Below are 21868 nucleotides of genomic sequence, written 5' to 3' on the forward strand. Positions count from 1 at the left end.
GCGACAGAGTGAGATCTCATGGCCGACGTCGGGGCTCCACCCTCTGCGATAGCAGCAGTACGATTCTGTACATAGCCAGAGGCCCGCCACATCGTCTAGGGTCTATCTGAATCTGAAACAATTTGGAACTGCCCGAACGGGTAAACCTCATACCGCCCTCCTGGGGTATGCAGCGGCACCCGACCGTCTCTGCGAGCATCCAGATGGGGGAAGATTAATAACGAAAAGGATACCCGAGTGGCGTAGAAGGCTGCGAGAGATCATGCTTGTCGTCGAAGTAAGGGCAGCGGGAAGGAGGCGAGATCGGGCATCCACACTCCAACTTTGACCTCTCATTCCCGCCTCCTCTGTTACCTGTTGGACCTCACCTTTTGCGTTCTGCCCGATTCATCAATGACGCACTCCTCTCCTAATTGTAGGCCGTCTTGGCAGCAGATGCTAAGGCGTCTTGGAACGAGCGGAGAGGACACATCACACCTGATCTCTGCCCCAGACTGATTTGCCACCCGCTGCAGGAATGCCGGCAGTACTGCCACTTGCCACACTGGCGGAATTACGTTTCGGCGATATCTTCTCCACCGCAAAAGTTGGAGTCCACGTTCCTTCACTCGCTTCACTCAGTCAGTTATACAACCATCTACCTATACTACCTTACTTATACACCTCGCACACACACAGCACAATGGCAGACCTCGCAAAGATTGAGCAGCACTTGACCACCAGGTCTTACGTCGACGGGTGAGTCCTCAATTTCAACGAGAGACCCCCTCCTTCAACTTGCCTTTCCCTTCTGTGATGAACCTTGTTTTGGTCCGTGTTTCTGAGGTCAGCGGCTTAAGACCCCGCGCCTTTTACATTGAAGATAACTACTTTTCCAAACACACTGATCCTACTTCTTCTCCGCGACTCGTTTTGACCATCAGAAGGTCCGAGCTGATGGAAATAGCTACGCGCCCTCTTCGGCCGACGTCAAGCTGTATGACTCCCTTAACGGTGGTGAGTAGCTCTTGCCGAGTCACGGGAGCCCGCGCTAATGTATAGTCGCCCCCGATGCCAAGCAGTACCCCCACGCTGCCCGGTGGTACCGCCACATCCTTTCGTACGCCTCGGAGCACTCCACCCTTCCCGCCGGCACCAACTTCTTCTCCGCCCTTTCCGCCCCTGCCGCCTCAGCCGACAAGGCCGCACCAGCAGCAGAAGAGGAGGATGAGGACATCGACCTCTTCGGCTCGGACGAGGAGGACGAGGAGGAGGCCGAGCGGATCAAGAAGGAGCGTGTCGAGAAGTACAACGAGATGAAAGAGGCCAAGAAGCAGGAGAAGCTCGCGGCGGGCAAGACGCTCGAGGTTGCCAAGTCGGTCGTTACCCTCCAGGTGAAGCCGTGGGACGACGAGACAGATATGGAGGCCTTGGAGGCGGCTGTCCGGGCGATCGAGAAGGACGGTCTCTTGTGGGGAAAGAGCAAGCTGGTTCCCGTTGGTTACGGTTAGTCATATGCGGCGCTGCATATGTCTGGCGAATATAGCTTACTATCAGGTATCCGCATGCTGCAGATCAACTTGGTCATGGAGGACAAGATCTCGCTCGACGAGTTGCAGGAGGAGATTCAGGAGATCGAGGACTACGTCCAGTCGACCGACGTCGCTGGTGAGCTCACTCCTCCAATGAAAGCTTTGTGGGATTTGTGCTGACTTCTCAGCCATGCAGAAGTTGTAAAACACCCTTATTATCAGGGTTCCTTAGTAGACGTAGACAGATGCATGACTTTCGGGATCGTCCAGGCCTGGTCATGTCGTCTTGATTTCCGTCAACTTTCCTGTCTCGCTGAGCTCAAACTTGCCGCTGCTTATCGCACAAACCGGCTATGGTGGTCCGCCGGACTTGGAAAATCACCTCAACTTTGTACATCCCGATCTCATCAAGCGTACCAGTACTTGCAGCAGCTTGTTCAGCTTTCAAGCCTCCATTGCTGCCATGCTCTCCCGCGACAAACGGCCGAAAGCTTCGTCGGCACATCCCTCCATTCCCAGCAGCCATAGGCCCACCTCCACCGCTGTTCACCCAGCCTCCAGCTCATCCACCTTCCAACCGCCTTTCATCCAGACTCGGCAATACATGTCGGGCTCTGCGGCGTCGACAGCATCTGCAGGGAGCGCTCTTGGGACAAGAGGGACGTCTACTGGATCAGGAGGACCGCAGCAGGGCGGGCCAAATGCGGGGAGGTGGGGAGACGTTCGAATAGTACATCCAGCGTGGGAGGGATTCGGGAGGGGAATGGCTCCCGGTGCAAATGCGGGGACGGGTGGTGCCACTGGCGGAGGAGGGAGTGGAGGGGGGGTCGGAAAGTCGAAGCTTTAGCATGCTGTCGACAGAGTGAGTGGTCGGGGCGCCGAGGGGAAGACCCAAGGCTGAGCAGTACCCGCGTTGTACTGGGCAGACATACCCCGTAGGTCCAGATCCACAGTGAGGAGAGCAAAGCAAATCCAACCTTGAGCGATGCAGGAGCTGACATTCTCAGATTGACTGTAGCATGTATCTGGGCGCCATGGGAAGCGCGAAAGCAGGCCAAGCAGTAGAGCGGTGAAGTCAAGACGAGGGTGTCACACCCGATGGTAGCCATGCAAGACACGACGTACAATGGTATAGCCAACACATCCTCCCTCCCTCATTAGCTCTCGCCGCCCAGCCCTCGTTTTCCATACAGCCTCCTGAGCGTGTCTACATCTGCCCGGCCGCCCGTACTGTCATACTTCCTCCACACTCCTTCCCTCCTCCTACTGCCGTCCACGCCAAGTCTCCCTCACACCCCTTCTCCATCTGTTCTCCGCCGTTCCCGTCCACTCCGGACCGATATGACGTCCGCCTTAGGCGAGCCGCAAGATGACATGAGTTCCCGAGTCGGTGTCGACGATACCGCTCATTTGACCGGGTCTCAGCGAGAAGCATGCTTCCTGTGAGGGAAAGCGTATGAGGTATGGTCGGGGGCATGTTACAGGCGGCGCAGTATAAAGCAGTATGTAGAGGTGAATCGCGGCGTGCAGGGACGAGGATCGGGCCGTGGGGAGAGTACAAATTGGGAGACGAAGGATGGACGAGTCCGAGTGGAGATCCAAGTTGGGAGGGATGCGGATTGAAGGAGCGGATTCGAATGTAGATGGAGAGTGAGAAGCAGTGACCAAGAAGGAGAAGATGAGTATCAGCCAGTGTCCTTTACAAAGGCTCTCCCGAATCCAGCAGCATCACCCGCTCGCCCAACAGCAGACAGAGGGACACGGTGCTCACCTCGAAGCTAGCCTGCATCTGACCCCTGACGAAATCCCCCAAGTCGCCGCCCTTCTTTGCGGACGAGCAGTCGCTCTCTGTCTTTGCGATACTGGCGAACGCAGTCTGAAGCTGACTTTCGGGGACAGCGGAGAGCCGGTCGATATGGCCTTGGATGATATCGTGCGCTTCCTCTAGGGAACGGGTGATCACGTCCTGTACTCATCAGCCCAGACCCTGCCTCCTCCACCACCCCTATAGTTCCAGACTCACCTCTCTCCAGCTACTGGGCCGGCGCGAGTTCCTGTGCTTCGCAAGGATGTGCATCGCCCGAGCGCGCTGCACCTGTTGGCCCCTCGACCGCGCGACCTCGGCGGCCTCCTCAGACTTGACGGGCTTGGCATGCGGCTTTGTCTTGAACAGCTCGCCTGCCTGACCGGCCGGACCCTCATCTTTGTGGATACGGGGATCAAGGGGGGTGAGGTACTGCTCAGCACCGCGCAGCTGGCGGACCGTGACGTCCGAGAACCCGCGCGGGACCGACCATTCCGACCGCTTGTCCTCGTTATTGAAGAAGTAGGGGAGCTGGCGCGAGTTGGAGAAACGGATCTCCCAGGGTGATGTCATGATGGTTGATATGTGAGAGCGGGTCGCGGTGCGGGAGGTGAGGAGGAGGTGAAGGGTAGGATGAGATGCGGTGGAGAAGGGTTGTTGACGAGTGCTGGCCAAGTTGACAACGGGATCGCATATCGCCCCCGGAACGTACTTGCAACTGAAACCGGCGGAAGGTGGCGCTCACCGCTTGGTCAGATACTCACCGCTATGAGGTGGAGAGAGAGCTACGTGCACTAGCGGCTGGAGGGGCAGCCCATCTGGGTGGTCATATAGGTGATACTACATGCATGATAGATATGGCACATTTTGTTCAGCAACTCTCGTATATGATCTCAGTCAGCAGTCCCCTCCTCCACCTTCCCATTTCCACCTTCCGAGACCTCCTCCTAAACCCGCCCACAGATCCCCTACACCCTAGACCGCCTGATCATGCTCCTCGGTAGTAGCGCTCCGGGCGAAGTTATCGATGGACCAGCCGACTGTACAATCAGCTACATCCCCTGTTCGAGAGGAAGATGATATCGGAACTGACAGATAGATACCAGTTGACGGCCTATGGCGCCCGCTTGAGCCGAAGTAAAGGTAGGATCCGGGTGAGGTCTGCCGGTCAGCTGTTTCGCGCGGTCGAGAAAAAGACATGTGCTCACCGGTAGACGATCATGGATCTTCCTATATTTGAGATCGGCGTCAAGTGATGAGCGGAACCCCCCATGCCCCTGCTTCTGTGACATCAGCAATGTCTTCTCCAGATCAGCAAGAATCCATACGTACGAGAATCCCAGTCGTTTGAAAAGCTACGATGGTCAGCTTGGCATTCTGAGAGTCTCGTAAGACCTGGTGATAGCGACTTACATTTACCAGCTCAGCCCACTTGACTGCTCCTCCTCGGTAGCCAAACAGCCTCTCCGCCACCTTCAATTGCTTGTTGTTGATAGTGAAAAGGGTGCGAGGGCGCCTGGCGAGCGTACGAGCGGGTGAGTCGGTCGTGAAATTGCTCCGGTCGGCCCGCCCTGTTCTTTCTTTCGCCGGGTTGTCTCGAAGATAGGCGTGCCCGCTCTGAGTAAGTGGGGCGGGGGCGGGAGCGGGTAGATTACGCAGCGACGTTGACGCGCTGTGATTCGACTGATGTGCCGGCCGTCTCACCGCTGGCTCGTATACGCAGCGGTGAGGGATCTGGGACGCCTCCCCCGCCTCGCCGACCACCTTTAAGAGCAACCTAGGCGCGTCCCGGTCATAATCCTTCGATTGAAGGAGCCAATTCTACCTCTCGGGAGAAGTGTCATCGTGATCCATCAGACCGAGCAGGTCACAGCCGAAGTCCCTCGAAGCAAGAGCGTCGAGGTCTTGCTTGAGCTTGCGCCCGTCCAGCGCTGCCCCGGTGCCGATCGAGTTGATCGTGACGTATTCGGCCCAATTGACCGGGCGGAGGCGAGTGCCGAACCATAGTACGCGCTCATCCCGAGACGTGGGGTACCGCCTGGCGATGATTTTGAGAGCACTGGCTATCGTGTTGCGGGAAGCGAGAAGATTAGGTGGTTCAGGAAGAAGACTGGCGTATTTGTCGGTGGCAGCATTGTCCCTTTTGTCGTAGTGCCGATGAATTCGTCCAAAGAGAGCGGCGTCATCGAAGAGCTCAGCGCCGGCGAAGATGGTCACCATCCTGAAGTGGAGTATCTGGCTTGCTTGCATCACCATGGCGTGGTATCCTGCAAAGATATGTCAGCTCTTGCGTTCTTGGCAATGAGTCTTGATTGAATGGCTTACCAATTGCTTTCAGCAACGTATCAGACAGCATGTCTGAACGGGTAGGCCGCTCGCGCAATTGTTGTTCGAAGTCTAGCACTGTGAAATGGTCAGAAAAGGCCCGCACAGTGAGCAAGGTTTCACTCACTGCTGACCTCGAATGGCACGACCGGATGCAGATCGGGAAGGCACAGACGGATGAGCGCCCGTTCGAAGCGCGTTGTTCGGTCGAGGCTCCTGGCCTGAACGTAGCGCTCTGTGTACATCGGGTTCTCCTGCTTCATCCGAGCATGAAGCGCCTTGTGAGCTGCGGAATGCTGGAGACAGGATCAGCTCAACTCCGTTCTGTGGGAAGGACTGGTGGCAAGAGCTCACCTCCCCTGGTGCCTGCTGTCCTTTGTCCCAATGATCCAGAAAGATCGTGCTCAAAAGAGCTGCGGATTCTGACTGATGCTGGTTGATTCGAGCAACGATACGACAGAGGGGGATGTGACAGTTCTCCTTGGCGATTGTAGTGTTTCGTATCAGAGCCATCATGAGTTCTCCGTCATCCCAGTCGACTCGATCGAGCTGTGCGAGAACGTCCGACCAGACGGCAATCGCATGAAGCCGAAAGTGGAGAGCGGCCAGAACATCCTCGGCAGCTGCCTGGCCGGCTTCCGCGATCGATCGAGATAAGGAACTGCTTAGAATCAGCTGCCAGGCGATTGACCGAGGCAAGCAGCAGAACTGACTTGTTGCCCAAGGTGTTGCGGTTGATATGATCAAGAAGTCCCTCTGGTTCTCGCAGCAACGCCTCCATTTCTGCTTTTGCTGAATCGATCATGGCCTGCGAAAGCTGCCTGAGGTCGTCGGGCGTACTGGGCTTACGCTTGTAGAGGCATATGTCGCGAGCTATATTATTAGACACTCTCCATCTGCTGTGCGCTTGTGATCTCACCCGCTTGCATGGCCAGGGGCGAATATGACGTCGGCAACTCGTCGTCCGTAAGGACGCGACCGTTTGCGCCGGTGCAGTGTGCACAGTACGGGAGTAGACCAGCCTACTGGATCAGCTGCATAATGCGCAAGAAACGACGATGACCCGGTCAGAGAAAGAAGGAACATCAATACGCACATTTGACCCCGCATGTAGGAACTTCACATAGCAGGCGTATGGTCTGCCCCGATCACACAACCCTGGAGTTGAAGCAGATCCGTCGTGTAAAACCTCAAAGTCACCCTTCAGTCCATGCGAGACTTTGTGCTCCGAAATGATCTGTGAAGGTCAGCTCCTGCGGTCGCGCTTGTGATCCCCATTGTTGGACTAGGGCGACTCACATGCTTCTCAATAATCGGTATGATGTCGCTCATCTTAGGCAGACTGTCTAGGAGTTCCGGCTCCTTCATGGTGGCTGTGATGATAGAGAAGAGGGGTGTTGGTGCTCTGTGAGAAGTAAGGAAGAGGGAAGCTTGATGGGGAAAGCGTAAAAAGGTTGAAAGAGACGACATGAGTGGATACACACACGTTGACGTAAACATCCTGCGACCTATGATGAGTGTGGCACTTGGGCCTGCCAGGCCAGCCCTACTGCCTTGCATGTTGTGCAGTATCGCCAGAGCGCCCAATCATGCTCCTCGTCTCCATTGGAGGAATACGGGCGACTAACCTCAGAACAGGCGATTCGCCACCGCTCGCTGTGCGATGTGGAAGGCGGCGGAGGAGGCGAAATGGCCTGGGATCCGAGTAGCTGTCGTGAGCAGCTCGTCTGAGTCAGCACAGTACACACACTGATCAGTGAGGGGAAGAGTCAGCGTGAGCGGGCCATACTGGACATACATCAACAAGATTCGCGCTTACTTTAGACGTTCTGCTCGGCAATACGGCTGGGCGCGAACGATGAGGCTCCGAGCCGCTGAGTATCGCACTCAAATCTCCTGAGAACGAATCGGTCGATCGAGCTGGGGCCGCCAAGATCAGTCTGAGCGGGGTAGTATGAGGGCAAGGCAGACGTAGCCGAGGTTGTGAGCGACTTAGGGGGGTAGATCAGATGACTCGGCTGAACAAGGGAGGAACGATCGATCGAGCTGTTCAGATCAGCTACCGCGCCTCGATCCTGACCCGGCTGAGGGTCCAGCAAAGCTCACAGAAGCTCTTTCATGAGTCCCAAGCATGCCAGCCTATCAGAGGTGGATCCGGCTAAGCACAGGACGCGGCCTGAAAGTGTCAAGCTGCTTGTTCATGTGCAATCTGTGATGCAGTACAAGTCAGGCTCACCAGTCGAGGGTGTTCAAGTTGCCTGTAGATTCCGCGAAGAAAAGGCTTCGCATACCCCCTTCCCGCTTCACCCTGAAGATCAGTTCAGATTCTGCTTCTGAGGTGTTCTATAGACTCACTGGCTCTCATGATTCCTATACCACCCCTAATAATGCGGTCTACTCCCTTGCTGGGGGACTCTCGGCTGGCTGCGGATCAATGCGATCGATCGACAGGGCAGGGCGTTCTTCCGGTCGCTCAAGGGATAGCTCAGAAGTAGATCGTCATTCCGGTCTGCCCCCTCCCGCCTTTGCACGATTGTGGACCAAGGCGGCATGAGAGTGCAGGGGTAGTGAAGCAGTGTACTTGGGTCTGGCTATCAGCATACGCAGTAGCAAGGTAAAGTCGACTCACCAAGGTCAGCAGGATAGGCAGAGCGTGCTTCTCGCAGATAGGTCTGGGCTCGCACCTGCGCTATATGTCGCGTCGGCTCTGGATGGATTGGGCCATACCAAGAGCTGTTGCTGCTCCGACCGTACATCGCCTGCTCTTGATCGTAGACAACTAGCGCTATCGGTGTCAGCCAAGACCGGGCGAGGCTGGCCGGAATGCCCACCTTGATCGACGTCTGGTAGGGATACGGATCCGGCCTCGTCGACGTCGCTTGACGAGCATATATGGGTGAGACTGACATCGTCAGCATACGGTCGTGTAGCATTGGACAGTTGGCAGGCAGTAGAGCGGGGGAGGAGAATATGGAGAGCTTCATCTTACTTTGTGGACTACATCTTCCTTTCGGCGAGCCCCAGCGATGTCAGACTGGCGATAGCGATGCGGCCAAGGCCCATATCGCAAGATCTTGATGATCATGAGAGCTCTCCTGTCCTTGTGTCGATTGAGCAAGGGATGAAAGCTGTCACAAGTAAGCTCACATCCAAGAGATGCTGTATGTCTTCCGCCTTGCTTGGCTTACATGGCTCTCCATCGGACTCATACAGTGCTGTTCGACAGCCCAGCTGCCTGGCTACCGACACACAGGCTGGGACTGATAACGGTGATATAGCTCGATATAGATGGACAGATAGATGGAGGAGACCGTTCAAAGTGCTGTTGCTGCAAGCTGAGCTGCAGGCCTGGAAGGTGTCTGGTCCGTGCGACCTGTCCGACGTGGGGAGCTGTGTTTGGGGTGATGTCAGGAGTCCGGGCAATCTCGCAACAGACTCGTGAAAAGGGTACAAACGCAGCTACGCTGACTGATATACAACTCGCTTATATCCGCACTGGTGCACAACTCGCTGATACCCGCTCGACAAAGTCCCTCTACGCCAAGCAGAAGGACTGAGAATCCGACCGCCTACTAATCCTGCTCGGCAAGAGCGCCACCTCCCGGTCTCCTGCGGAACATCTCGACGCTCCACGAGACTAAAGGATCAGCATGACCAGAGGAGATGGAGGGCGGATGTGGAGGGCTCACAAGTCGTTGCCAGGCGAATACCCAGGGCACATGCTCGCTCGGAGCTCAAGTCGGGATCGGGGTGCGGCCTGTTTGTCAGCGACGGATCAAGCTCCTTTGGTCCACAGTACTAACTCACCTGTATAAGATCATGGAACCTCCGTCCGAGATGTGGGTGATGTGGAAGGCGGTACCGCCCATAGCTTTGACGCTGTGATCATAAGCGCTATGTCCAATTTTCCTGAGCAGACCTGGGCACATACCGCAGTCCTGCCCGTTCAAACAACTGGGCTCATCAGCCAAGTACGCATGCAGACCTCGAGAACTAGGGACTTACGTTGAGCAGAGGGACCCAAGGGAGTTTACCCTCTCGCTGACCGTAAAGCTTCTCCACTAGCTTCAACTGCTTGTTATTAACGAAGATGACCGAGTCCGACGGGATGACTTCGGGCTCCTTGGGGGCAGCTGGAGCTGAAGCGCTGGGCTTGGGGTCTCGAGTCACCTTGGCGGGGGTAGGATTGTCCCGGAGGTAGGCGTGGGCGCTCTGCGTCATCGACATAGAGGACAATTGGGCGATGAGGGCGGTGGATGGAGTGGGAGAGACTGGGGGAGGCAAGAGTTGCCGCACCGGATCAATCTCGATGCTAGGCTGGAACCGACATCTGAAATCCTCTCGGACCAGCTGGCGAAGCAACTCCCGCATGGCGGCAAATTGCTTGAGCAGACTTTCTCGGTCGGAGGGCGGCACCATGGTTCCTCCCGGTTGAGCTGGTTTATCGGTCAGCATCAATTGGACCAAACTGCAGCCGAAGGTCCTGTTGACGGCCGAGTCCAGAACATCTCCGAGCAGCCGCGTCTTGAGTGTGGGCGCTAGTGTGGCCGGATCGAAGTCGATATGGTCGGCCCAGTTTATGCCTCTGCACGTGTAGAGGAGGAACCAGAATCGCTTCGTGTCGCGGAAAGTGTAATGCCGTTTGACGAATTGCGATGTGTAATCTCGAGCCTGTCTGACCAGAGGGTCGGGATTATGATCGTCCACGAGGAGGGGGCCGGAAGCGCACGAGCCAGACTCGAAGCAACAGTTTATGATGCGGCTCGGAGTGGCTTCGCGGAGCGCTTGACCTTTGAGGAAGACCGCCAACCGCAGCATGTAATGTGCTTGGACGACCATCGCGTGATATCCTGATCGGGTCAACTTTAGCTGATTACGCCGAGGAAGTAAAGCAGCTTGACCCACCAATCGCCTTGACGAGAGCTTCGGATAGTGCCTTGGACCGAGTCGGCTTCTCGATGAGCAGCTGCTCCAAGTCGAGGACTGTCATGTCAACGATGTTTGCCGTGTTGTAAACCACAGAGCCAGACTTACGACTAAACTGGAACGGGACGATGGGATGGAGGCTCGGCATACAGACGCGAATCAATGCCCGCTCGAAGCGTGTGGTATTATCGAGGCTCTTCGCTTGGATATGCCGCTCGGAGGTATTGGGCGGTGCTGCGATCCGTGCGCCGATATGGAGCAGGGATGGCTTCTACGAGAATTCAGCGTCTGTCTCCATGGTCGAGCTGAGCCCCAACTCACCGTGACTGCTGCCGTGCCTTCGTGCCACCACTTCTGGAACAATTTGGACATTCGAACCTCTGACTGAGCTTCGTGTGTGACTAACTCGGCCAAAATCGCGCATAGCGGCGTCGCGGTGTGATGCTGAGAATGTTGAGGATGAGCATCTGCTACATGGAGCAGATCGCTATCGTTCCAGTTGACCCCAGGAATGTGCTCCAGTAAGAAAGACCAGGTAGATATGGCGGTGAGCTGCATTTCGATAGCTTGTTGAACGTCGCGCGCGACTTCTTCGCCCCCGTGCAAGGGTCGAGGGTCTTGGACCTAGCTGTTCAGCTCTGCTTCTTCTGCTCCCGGCGTATGCGATCTCACCTTGCGCGCGAAGATCGCCCCGTAATCCGCAGCATCGCCCCTGACTCCACAAATAGAGCACCCAGCTCCGCTTCAGCTGATTCCACCATCCCTCGCGCCAGGAGTTTCAAGTTGGCCAACACGTTGCCTTCCTGTGGGACTCGGTAACCACAGATGTCGAGAGCCGAGAGATCAGCGAGATTTGCGGGCTGTACTTCTATTTGGACTCACCCGCCTGCATTGCCAGCGGTGAGAATGGGGGAAGATCCGGCGCTGCATCCGGGGAAGCGTCCTTGACTTTGATGGGGCAACAATGACAGGGCAGCAGGCAATTCTGTCCTTTTAGCCACCTCAGCCTTACCTCATGGCTTGATCTGGACTCACATTTCGGCCTGCAAAGATGAACGTGTCGTACCGGCCCCACTCCATTTGCGTGTACTTTCCCGGGGTGAAGTCGACGGAGTGCACTGTGTCACGCCAATCCGCATATTTCTCTGGGTTCTTGACGATCTACTGGTTTAGCAATACAGCTGATGTATTCGTATCAGAAGACCCACCTTCCGTTCTATCTGAGGGATGAGGTCGCTCAGCATGGGAAGGCCGGACAGATGCTCGGTCTTTGACATAGTGGCAACACCAAGGCTGGAGGCAGGAGTAAGGAAGATCAGTGGCGACAATGAGATGTGCTTGAGTAAGATCACTGTTATCGCACCACTAGTTGCTCACAGTTCTAGATGAACGTCAACGTGTGTATCGGGCGGACATGATGGCATGCGGGCCCGCCAGAAGAAGGCCAGTAGCGGAAGTCAGGTGGCTGGACGGAGATTTACGCGCGGGGTGGCTCTCGCCTTCGCGCTCCGCCGCTGCCGTGAGATACCGTAATGGCGGGAACCCTCCGCTGGCCGTCGCGCAGAGGCTTGTGAGATGCGAGATCGGGGGTGTCTGTTGTGACTATGCCACTACACCCAAATCACACCCCACTTCATTCCCCAATACTCCGATAAGCATCCGATAGGGCTCCGCCCTATTCCGACAACCCCTCCGATAGCAACCAGTCGGACCGTCCGCCCATTCCGACACCTGCTCCGATAGGGCTCCGCCCTCACACTCGGACCTCCGACAGACCCTGCGACATCCTATACCGGATTGGCGCCTACCCTCCGATATCGGACTGGCAGACCGTCGGAGGCAGTGCTCACTCCTATAGCGGACAGGCGGAGTGCTCCTATATCGGACAGGCGGACAGCGGAGGTGGGTTCTATATCGGACAGGCGGAGGCGGACCGATATAGGAGAGGCGGAATCATAGGCGGAGCACAGAGCTGAGGAGGGAGCTCTGAGATATGTGAGGAGTGCAGACTTTGTATCCGAGGTCCTTTTCCCCAAGGATCTTAACATTATACGTCTTCACAGCCAAAGACCTAGAGAGCCATCAGCTCTCCGCTTGCACACTTGCTCCTTACAAGCGACCTTCCCCTTCACAGCCCACCTCCACATCCACAGTCCACTATCACATCCACAGTCCAAGTCCATCCATAGCCGTGACCAGTCTACGAGTTTTCACTCGCTAGTCTAGACCGATCAGTCTCTGTCTCTAGTACCATAGGTCTTGCTAGGGACAGTATCTGGGGTTGCCCTTGTGCAGTATACAGTGCGCGACACGGATATTCAGAAGCCTGATCTACACATACACATACAAACATTCACACAAATATACACACTTCCGCTCCCATTCCCACAAAATATGGACGATGATACAGCCCCAGCTGGCTAGCCACAGAGATCAAGCAATCTGCTCCTCCAGAGATCCCGACTCTGGCTTTCTGCCAAACATGTCCATGGACCAAGAGACTGGAAATTTAGCGACAGTGTACCGGTGAAGATATGGTCTGAAGCGGAGAGTCGCTTACATGTAGTTTCCAGCCGAAGACCGACTGTGCGCGCCTGCTCCGTAGTCAAATCGGGGATGGGGTGTGGCCTACAAGTCAGCGGCGAGTCTCGCTCGTAGAATCTCAGAGACTCACCTGTACAATATGATAGATTTTCCGTCCTCGGCAAGAGGGGTAAGGTAGAAAGCGGAACCGCCCATACCCTTCACACTGAGGTGGTCAGCTGGATATTCTCTTCGATTTAATCACTAGCCAACTCACCGGAAACCAATCCTCTCGAACAGCTGTTCTGGTTAGCTAGCCCCGATATCGCTGCCAGCCGTGCGCACATTCACAAGAGAATCCCATCCGACTTTCCCCTCCCTCTTTCCAAACAACCTCTCCGCCAGCTTCAATTGCTTGCTATTGACGATGAAGATCGGCGACCTTGGAAGCGGAGGTTCGAGCCGAAGAGCGGCAGATACGGGCAAACTGTTCTCGCCTTCTCGAGTCGACCTGACATTGGCTGGGTTGTCTCGGAGATAGGCATGGCCGCTCTGGGAAAGGGAGGTTGACGAGAGCTGGGTGGCCAAGGCGCTGGGCGAGATGAGAGGAGGCGATATCTGCAGCAGCGGACCGAGAGGGGGTTGGTAGCGACATTTGAAATCATCGTACGCCAGCCGATAAGCCAGCTTCCGCATCGTCTCTATCCGCTTGGTCTGGATGGCACGAGCACCCGACGCAGACCTCAGCCTCCGCTCCGTCGACTTCGCTGACGCGTCCCGGTCCAGTATGTCTGCGAAAGCGCAGTAATAATGCCGCTTAGCGAGGCCGTCGAGGTACCCTCGAAGGGCGTGACCTCTGAGTGTGATGGATAAGGAGTCCGGATGAATGTCGATGTAGTCGGCCCAATTGATGGTGCCGAAATATAAAGAGCAATTGAGCCGCCGCTCATCCCGGAATACGCGATGCGGCTTGGTGTATTGTGACGCGTATCTCCGCGCGCGCGCGTCCGAAGGGTCCTCGGTTTCGCTGTCGTCAGAGTCGGAGTCCAGGGCGGGCGCACACTCGTCATCGTGGACGCAGCAGTTCGCCTCGTACCCGTCGTCGAGGTCATGGAACTCTTTGCCCTTCCGCCACACAAGCGTCCGCAGCATATGGTGCGCCTGAACGAGCAAGGCGTGGTATCCTGCGCTTGTCAGGCCCTGTACATTCTGCGGATATGGGGCGCTCGGACTGACCGATAGCTTTGACCAGCGGTTCAGCCAGCTGCTGAGACCGAGTCGGCTTCTCGATGAGTAGCTGCTCCAGGTCGAGAACTGAGCAGTCAGTGCGAGACCCGTAGCTGAAATCTGATAGACTCACTGCTGAACTGGAAAGGGACGATTGGGTGAAGACTTGGAAGACAGACACAGGTGACTGCCCGTTCAAAGCGGGATGTTGCGTCGAGACTTTTCATTTGAAGCTGACGGTCCGATGCCCCCGGTGTGGATGCCCTCAGAGCTCGATGCAACATAGTCGGTTTCTGCAGGATGTCAGCCCAATCCCGGATGAACTTCTAGACAGAAGCTCACAATGACGGGTGGCTGCTCGTTCTTGAACCACCATTCAGAGTACAAGTCGGACATTTGTCTCTCTGATTAACCTTCATGCTCGTCCAGCTCGGTCAGGATGGCGCAGAGCGGGTCATCCGTGTGCTGGTGGCAGTGTTCAGGATGTGAGACTGCCATATGTAGCACGTCACGGTTGGTCCAGTCGACCTGATCGAGTCGTTCGAGTATCGTGGACCATACGGAGATGGCGAGCAGTCGAGATTCGATGGCTTGGCGAACGATCTGGGCGGCTGCTTCGCCGCGAGATGTAACGATTTCCACCTTTGCCTTCGACCTATTTCATGAGCTTCAATCGCTGACATTGACCTGTCAACGAGCGCTTACCTGCGGAGGCCAATGTCATGTCCCACAAGTTTCAACATGGAGCTCGAAGAGGCTGCGTCCTCAAACAGCGCGGTAAGGTCGGCTTTTGCCGCTTCGACGCTCGCCTGAGCCAGCAGGCGGAAGTCGTCCAGCGTTTCTATCTCCCCTTCGTAGCCACATATATCGAGCGCTACAGCGTCAGCCAAGACCCATCAAACTGGATACAACGCGACATACCGGCTCTCATCGCTAAGGGCGAATAACCAGCAAGCTTTCCCGTGGCATTCGGGGACGAGTCCTGGACCTTGATGGCGCAGCATCGACATGGTAGGAATCCATACTGCACTATCAGCCAGGCTGTAGCTTCAGGTAGCAACGTGGGAGCTCACTTTGCGCCCGGCACTGATGAAGTTGTTGAAATTGGCGTAGTAGCCCTGAGTAGCTCCGCCGGGTTCATAACGGGCAGAGTACTGGGTAGTATGGTCCCATACTGGGTATTCGCCATCCGTATTTCTGGCGATCTGCCATGTCAGCTCAGAGTCGGCACTGTGCGATGAGCTATGCTCACCTTTCGCTCAACCTCTGTGATGATGTCGCTGAGCGCGGGCAGGCCGCTTAGATATTCTGATTTCGACATTACTGCGGATGATTGATACCAGATTAAAGTCCGGAGATGCTTGCGGATGATTGTAGACGTCTGGTCGAGACCACGGCGATCAACTCCGTGGCCACAGAGGACTTGTCGAGGGGTGTGAGAGGGCCAGCTGAAATGCGATTGATTAAGTTCAGCGCTGTACAGCAGCAGCTGTGATTAGTAAGCGAGCTGACGTGTGACGCGCCATGCCGTAAAGGCGGACTTCGGCCTCGGCGATGTGCTGAGACTGTCGAGGTGAGCGCCGAGCTGCTTGTGCGTGCTTGTATATATGTCGCAGAGCAACGCTGGAGCGCGTACCTTGAAAGCAAGAGCGTAGATATACAATCTGATGCATGTTGAGCCTTCCAAATTTAGCAATTGACCTTCCAACCACTCCCCGATGAACCCCTCGAGCCTGTCGAACGTGAACGATGATGGCATGGCGTTTGCTTTGGCGTTACGGTCTCGGACCCTGTCCGGGATGATTTCTGCGGTATACATGGTGTGGTGTGTGTATCGAGTCGGTAGGAGGCGAAGAGGGGCCGCTTAGTCGAGGTGGACGTCTTGTTCCGCACCTTCAGCCTGGCGCCCGAAATTGTCGATGGTCCAGCCGACTGATATCATAAGCTAGTTGCTCCTGTCAGAAGAGGAGGTATACTCACAAGTAATGGCGAGACGATGACCGAGAGCAGCGGCCTGCTCGGAAGTGAATTCTGAGACTGGATGCGGCCTGAAAGTCAGTGCTGCCTAGACATTGCGGCGAGGAATAACTGACCTGTAGAGGATTATCGACTTCCCGGTCGCATTGACGGGCGTCAGATGGTGCGCCGAGCCTCCCATCCCCTTGATCCTGTTAATCAGCACCAGTCCAAAACTCCGCCGAACGGCAAGGACTCACCAGAAACCAAGACGTTTAAACAGCTATCTGATCAGCTACTGCCCGCCTGTAATGAGTCAGACCGACTCACATTGACTAGGCCCGTCCAGCTGATCTTTCCCGCCCGTTTCCCGAAAATCCTCTCCGCGAGCTTGAGCTGCTTGTTGTTGACCTTGAAGAGAATGGGCTTCTCGGCCTCACCCTCGCCGACGAGCGTGACGCTGGACGAGGCGTTGCTGACCTTGCGGTCCGTAGACTGCCGAGCTGGATTGTCCCGGCGGTAGGCGTGGCCGCTCTGAGCCAGTGAGATAGAAGACAGCCGGTCCGCAAGGCTGGCAGCGGATGCAGCAGGACGCCTAGCTGCCGCCGTCGGTTTCTCCGGCTTGAATATACAATCAAGGTCGCTGAGCCGGAATCCGCCCTCCCTCTCGGCGACGTCCAGCACAGCCCAGAGATCCTCCTCCATGTCCCAGTCGTCCTGGTCGAGTAGCGCGTCAAACGCAGAGTCGCTCCAGGACGTCTCCTCATCCTTCTCCATCATGTCGATGAATGAGCAGTCGAAAGTGATGGAGGTGATGGCGTCGAGAAGCGTCCGTAGTTTGAGGCCGAACAGCGTCGGGATCCGCAGCGTGGAGTCGAAGCTGATGTAGTGCGCCCAATTGATCGCCCCGGTTCCGGACGACATGAACCATAACATCCGCTCGTCGCGGAAGCTCCGTTGAGCTCGTGCGTTAGCCCATTGGAGGTGTTCGACTATCTTTTCGGGCGTATCCGGCTTGTTGGTCCGGGAATCCGCTTCGCCCTTGCCCCACTGCTTGTCGAGACTGTAGGTGTCCCAGCCCGGGCAAGCAGCGGCTCGTTCGCAGATGTACGTCCGAAGAAGGTGGTGTAGCTGGACGACCATTGCCTGATACCCTGCAGCAGTCAGCTATGGACCGTATCTGGAGGTAGGGGGAGACTGACCGATGCCTTTCATGAGCGCCTCCGATAGCTGATGAGAACGCGTGGGCTTCTCAAGCAGTAGCTGCTCCATATCGAGGACTACAATTCAGCAAACGTACAGATGTCAATGAAACGGTACTTACGGCTGATATGGAACGGGACGGCAGCGTGCAGACTTGGGCGGCAGACTCGTACGACCGCCCGCTCGAACTTCGACGTGCGGTCCAAACTCCTTGCTTGAAGCTCCCGCTCAGGCCGCTTCAAGTTTGCCTTCAGGCACTTGTGAAAGTGTGAAGGAGACTAGTCCATTAGCGAAGCTTCCAAAAACACGTATTAGATGTGACGTACCGTTATGGGGGAGCTATCGCCCTTGTCCCACCACTGCTGGAAGAGGTAACGTAGGAACATCGCTGACGTCGCCTCGTGGCCTTCTACCTGAAGCATGATGAGGCAAAGCGGAATCGTGTTTTCGTGCTGAGCAAAGTTGGGGTCGCTGGCTAGGTTCATGATGACCCGTTGATCGTTCCAGTCGACGAGCTTGAGCTGATCGAGTACGTTGAACCAGGTCATCATCGCCATAAGGTGGGTCTGTATGGCTTGTTTCACAGCGTGAGCCGCCGTCACGCCGGCTTCTTTCAGCGTTCCCACTTTGCCCCTGCAGCATGTCAGCTGGCTCCCGTCAACCACTCCGATACTATTCGCAACTCACCGGCTGCCCAAAGCATGGCGCTCCACGTGCTCCAGTGTACCACCTGGCGAAGCGAAGAACGCGTCGAGATCGGATTTGGCAGAGTCGGCGAGGGCTTGGGCGAGGACAACGAAGTCTTGCGGCTGAGTTGGTGGTCTTTTGTATCCGCAGATATCGAGAGCTATTTCCATTCAGTACGTTCCTATATTTGCCTCTTGAAGGGAACGAGCTCACCTGCAGACATAGCCAAAGGGGAGAAGGGCGGTGACTCATGATCGACCGCCGACGGTGGATCGGCATTCGTCTGCTTTGGGATAGGTAGGAAGCCGTTCTATCTATCAGCTTCTGCTACAGAGAATGTTCTTGTCCTCGCCCGCTGATGCACATGAGGAGGAGAAGGTGCAAAGATGGTCAGCAGCGTAACTCACATCGCTGCCAGCTTTGATGAAGTTGTCGTATCTATCCCACTGCGCCTGTGTCCAGGGATCGAAGTCTTCGTCTGGGAAGATGGGGTGACCAGACCAGTTGCCGTATCGCTTCTTCGGATCATAGATGACCTGAGAGGAGTCAGCTCAACGCCGGCAGTGATTTGATGGGAACCGGGGCGGAAGGATCTGAGCGGTGAAAGCGACTCACGTGCTTCTCGATCTCCCAGATCAGCTCGCTGAGCTGAGGCAGTTCTGCAAGATATACTGGAGCTGGCATACTGGCCGATAAATGACCGAATGAGGATAAGAAGAAGTAGCGAGGAGGGAAGTGAAGGCGAAAAGTTAAACAGAGGAGGTCATTGCGAGGGCGAGGGCGTGCCTGACAACAGATGACGTCAACCTCGCGCCTTCTCCGTGTGTTTCAGGTTGTCGTTCTGCCGAGTGATACTATCGATACATATAGTGCTTGACTATCTCAGGCAGGACCTGCGGTATCCCTAACGAAGCACTCGGCAGTCCAACCGACTGCGTCGTCAGCGTGGTCCCAAGCGCAGACTACGAGCCACCTACACGTAGATTCCAACTGATCGCCAACAGCCCGCGCCTGCTCCATGCTGTAGGCGTCTCCGACTCGCGGCCTAATTAATCAGCTTTGCATTCGTTGTCAGGCCAGCCTGAGGGGGATGTTCACCTGTAGAGAAGGATCGGCTTTCCGCCTGGTGCGATCTGAGTGATGTGATGGGCAGATCCGCCCATAACCTCGATGCTGTCCGTCAGCACAGTATTCTGCCAGCGGACTGTAGACAAGATAGAGTTCACCTGAAACCGATACGCTTGAAGAGCTGAATTGTCAGCTACACATTCTACCGATCTGGTATACGACTCACATTTGTCAATTCTGACCATCTGACGGAACCTTCCCGTTGGCCGAATAGCCGTTCGATGACCTTCTGCTGCTTGTTGTCGACTAGGAAACGCGGAATTTTCTAGGACGACCGTCTCGCTATCCTGCGAGGGGCCGGGCTCGGCGACTACAGGCGTCCGTGCAGGCTGTCTGAAGAGCGCCGGATTGTCGCGAAGGTATGCGCGGGCACTCTGCGCCAGACGTGTCGACTGTAAAGGCTCCGCTGTGGAAGCGCTTGGCGTATCCCCCGTCTTCCCGCTCGCGACATACCAGCTCGGGCTAGGCTTGAACAGCGGCCTGGCGGCAGAATTGGTAGCCTCCGAGTGCATGGCGGCCCAGACTGTGGCGCAGTCCTCCGCGAGCTCCACATCGGCCTCGAAACCCGAGATAAGCATGCACTGCTTATCGCGCGGATCGTCCAGCTGTGTGATGCTCTTCCCGAAACAGCGGCAGGCAATGTACTCGAGACATACACGTAGTCGTTCGCCATCGAGCTCCAATTTCATGTTCCGAGGGTCGACGCGGATGTAATGCGCCCAATGGAGACCGCCGATCTTGCGCTGGAACCACCCTTCGCCCAGGTGTCTGCGACGCCAGCACCGTTCCTTTAGGTCATCGAGTCGTTGTTGATGCTCGAGTGATTTTGTGATGGACGTAGGCTGTAAATGTTTTGGGTTCTGCCGGAATGTCGTCCAGCTGGGGTACGCAGAGGCCTTCTCTAGGATATTATCGCGGAGTGTAAAGTTGACGAGTTCTATCATCGCGTGATGCCCTACGCCAGTGTCAGCCTTCAACCCATGCCATCATTCGCTTCTCAGGGCTAGCCATTGCTCTTTCACTAACCGACTGCTTTCATCATCACCTTTGTGACGTTGTGATTGTCCAGTCGACTTGGTTTCTCATGTATGAGCTGCTCAAAGTCGAGCACTAAAGGATATCAGCTTGATCATCAGGTCATGAACACCTCCACCCCTCACCGCTGAAGTGATAGGGAACAATGTAGTGGACGGTCGGCAACAAGACCCGCGTGACCGCTCTCTCAAAACGCGAGGTACGGTCCAGGGTCCTCCCCTGAATTTCGCGGTCGTACATGTCTGGCCACGCAGCCTTCATTTCGCGGTGTTCCTTCGATGGCCTCTTATAGCGTGAGCGTCACGTCGAGACGAAACGACATGCGAGATCTGGACTTACATGCATCTTCACCTCCGGCGGCTGATACCACCATTCATCATAGATACTATCCAAGTAAGTCTCACTCTTGGTAGCCAGTGTGCCGAGCTCCGCCATCAGCCCGCACAGCGGAATGTCTGGTTCCCGCGTCGCGAAGCTCGGATCGATCGCAAGATTCAAAAGCGTTCGCTCATCGTCCCAGTCCAGGTGATCTAGCCGGTCGAGGACGTTAGACCATATCGATATGGCTAGGAGATGACCCGCGATCATTTTGGTAAGCTCGGCTGCGGCGACCAATCCCGCAGTTTCCGGCGTCCGGGTGCGTGACCTACTAGGTTTAGCTCCATATGTACTCAGTGGTTCGGAGCTCACGGGTTCTTGAACGATATGCTCTCTATGTGATCCAGCGCATCTCTAGGCGACATGAAGATTGCTATGAGCAGGGCGCGCTGTGTACGCAGGATCCCCTCGATTAGGAAGCGGAGATCGTCCATAGTACATCGAGTTGTAGAATAGTTGTAGAATACCCGCAGATATCAAGCGCTGCTCCGGTCAGTACTGGCCGAGCGGTCTGCGACAACCCAAGAGGTAGTGTTTTCAGACTTGTGTTGACATACCCTGTATTAATGCTATCGGACAAGGGGACAGCATACCGTCGTCGAGCTCAGACGGGAAGCCTGAGATGTGCGAGCTTGGAGTCGGCAGTAGGCCTAGCTGTTGCGGCCGATCAGCTTGTGCAGTGGAGAGCGAGAGATCGAGCAAAGTCATGATCCGTACTTACGTCTCGACCAGCCTTTAAAAAGGCATCGTATCGATTCCAGCGCTTCTGCTTCCACGCTTCATAGCCAGGCACTAGACTCTCAGCTTTGTTTTGCCGGTGGCCACCGTCTGGCTGTGATTCATCATGAAGTATCTGATGATGCTCAGCTCAGACTCAGCTCACTCCATGCCTGTGCTGACCCAGCAGGCGGACAATCTCACCGCATTCTTGATTTTGGGTATGATGTCACTCAGAGCGGGGAGCGCGGCGAAAGGATCCGACATTGCTGCGGACAGCACGGAGACCACAGCTTGGCTTGCAGCAGAGGTTAACTGCGAGTATGAGAACGCAGACCTCGGAAGCCACTGGTGCCGCTGCCCCCCTCTAAGCTGTCGATAACTAGCACGTATTCGTCGACCTCTGCCCGAGCGCCCAGTGGCGTCGACGCCGGAAGTGGTCTGGATG

At 55.9% G+C, this 21868-nt stretch overlaps 5 protein-coding genes across 5 annotated transcripts; 2 read left to right on the top strand and 3 right to left on the bottom strand.

Annotated features, from left to right (window-relative positions):
* Positions 1-682: 682 nt before the first annotated feature.
* Positions 683-1716, top strand: MKK02DRAFT_43976 (putative elongation factor 1-beta (ef-1-beta); the record flags this gene model as incomplete). The annotated part of the gene is made up of 5 exons (XM_053092708.1): positions 683-738; positions 947-996; positions 1042-1485; positions 1537-1647; positions 1700-1716. The coding sequence occupies 5 exons, from the start codon at positions 683-685 to the stop codon at positions 1714-1716; spliced, it is 678 nt and encodes a 225-aa protein (XP_052945070.1).
* Positions 1717-1974: 258 nt separating this feature from the next.
* Positions 1975-2358, top strand: MKK02DRAFT_43977 (uncharacterized protein; the record flags this gene model as incomplete). Its single annotated transcript, XM_053092709.1, has 1 exon — positions 1975-2358. One exon carries the CDS (start codon positions 1975-1977, stop codon positions 2356-2358), a length of 384 nt encoding a protein of 127 aa, XP_052945071.1.
* A 506-nt stretch (positions 2359-2864) lies between these two features.
* MKK02DRAFT_27719 (transcriptional elongation regulator) lies at positions 2865-3888 on the bottom strand (the record flags this gene model as incomplete). Its single annotated transcript, XM_053087386.1, has 4 exons — positions 2865-2951; positions 3283-3477; positions 3535-3616; positions 3683-3888. 4 exons carry the CDS (start codon positions 3886-3888, stop codon positions 2865-2867), a joined length of 570 nt encoding a protein of 189 aa, XP_052945072.1.
* A 402-nt stretch (positions 3889-4290) lies between these two features.
* On the bottom strand, positions 4291-11843 carry MKK02DRAFT_32753 (uncharacterized protein; the record flags this gene model as incomplete). Its single annotated transcript, XM_053088565.1, has 33 exons — positions 4291-4355; positions 4409-4476; positions 4524-4598; positions 4648-4670; positions 4729-5092; positions 5141-5536; positions 5768-6304; positions 6354-6513; positions 6560-6662; positions 6737-6877; positions 6940-7013; positions 7127-7148; positions 7269-7349; positions 7467-7686; positions 7747-7830; positions 7877-7973; positions 7996-8064; positions 8090-8227; positions 8270-8425; positions 8472-8542; positions 8892-9104; positions 9214-9277; positions 9330-9397; positions 9448-9519; positions 9572-9594; positions 9646-10490; positions 10546-10623; positions 10675-10837; positions 10888-11190; positions 11239-11303; positions 11449-11551; positions 11602-11727; positions 11775-11843. 33 exons carry the CDS (start codon positions 11841-11843, stop codon positions 4291-4293), a joined length of 5136 nt encoding a protein of 1711 aa, XP_052945073.1.
* A 1156-nt stretch (positions 11844-12999) lies between these two features.
* MKK02DRAFT_32754 (uncharacterized protein) lies at positions 13000-21137 on the bottom strand (the record flags this gene model as incomplete). Its single annotated transcript, XM_053088566.1, has 35 exons — positions 13000-13067; positions 13127-13194; positions 13241-13315; positions 13367-13389; positions 13435-14273; positions 14326-14403; positions 14450-14609; positions 14659-14720; positions 14829-14971; positions 15022-15190; positions 15238-15340; positions 15390-15521; positions 15569-15791; positions 15829-15914; positions 15953-16122; positions 16210-16248; positions 16297-16364; positions 16410-16484; positions 16533-16555; positions 16603-17426; positions 17475-17552; positions 17597-17753; positions 17802-18108; positions 18163-18322; positions 18376-18472; positions 18570-18698; positions 18778-18821; positions 19056-19094; positions 19140-19207; positions 19261-19335; positions 19396-19411; positions 19457-20245; positions 20317-20383; positions 20665-20971; positions 21016-21137. The coding sequence occupies 35 exons, from the start codon at positions 21135-21137 to the stop codon at positions 13000-13002; spliced, it is 5883 nt and encodes a 1960-aa protein (XP_052945074.1).
* Between the last annotated feature and the right edge of the window lie 731 nt (positions 21138-21868).

This window comes from Dioszegia hungarica (assembly GCF_025882075.1).
Source record: "Dioszegia hungarica strain PDD-24b-2 chromosome Unknown MKK02contig_8, whole genome shotgun sequence".
In the NCBI taxonomy this organism is placed as follows: Eukaryota; Fungi; Basidiomycota; class Tremellomycetes; order Tremellales; family Bulleribasidiaceae; genus Dioszegia; species Dioszegia hungarica.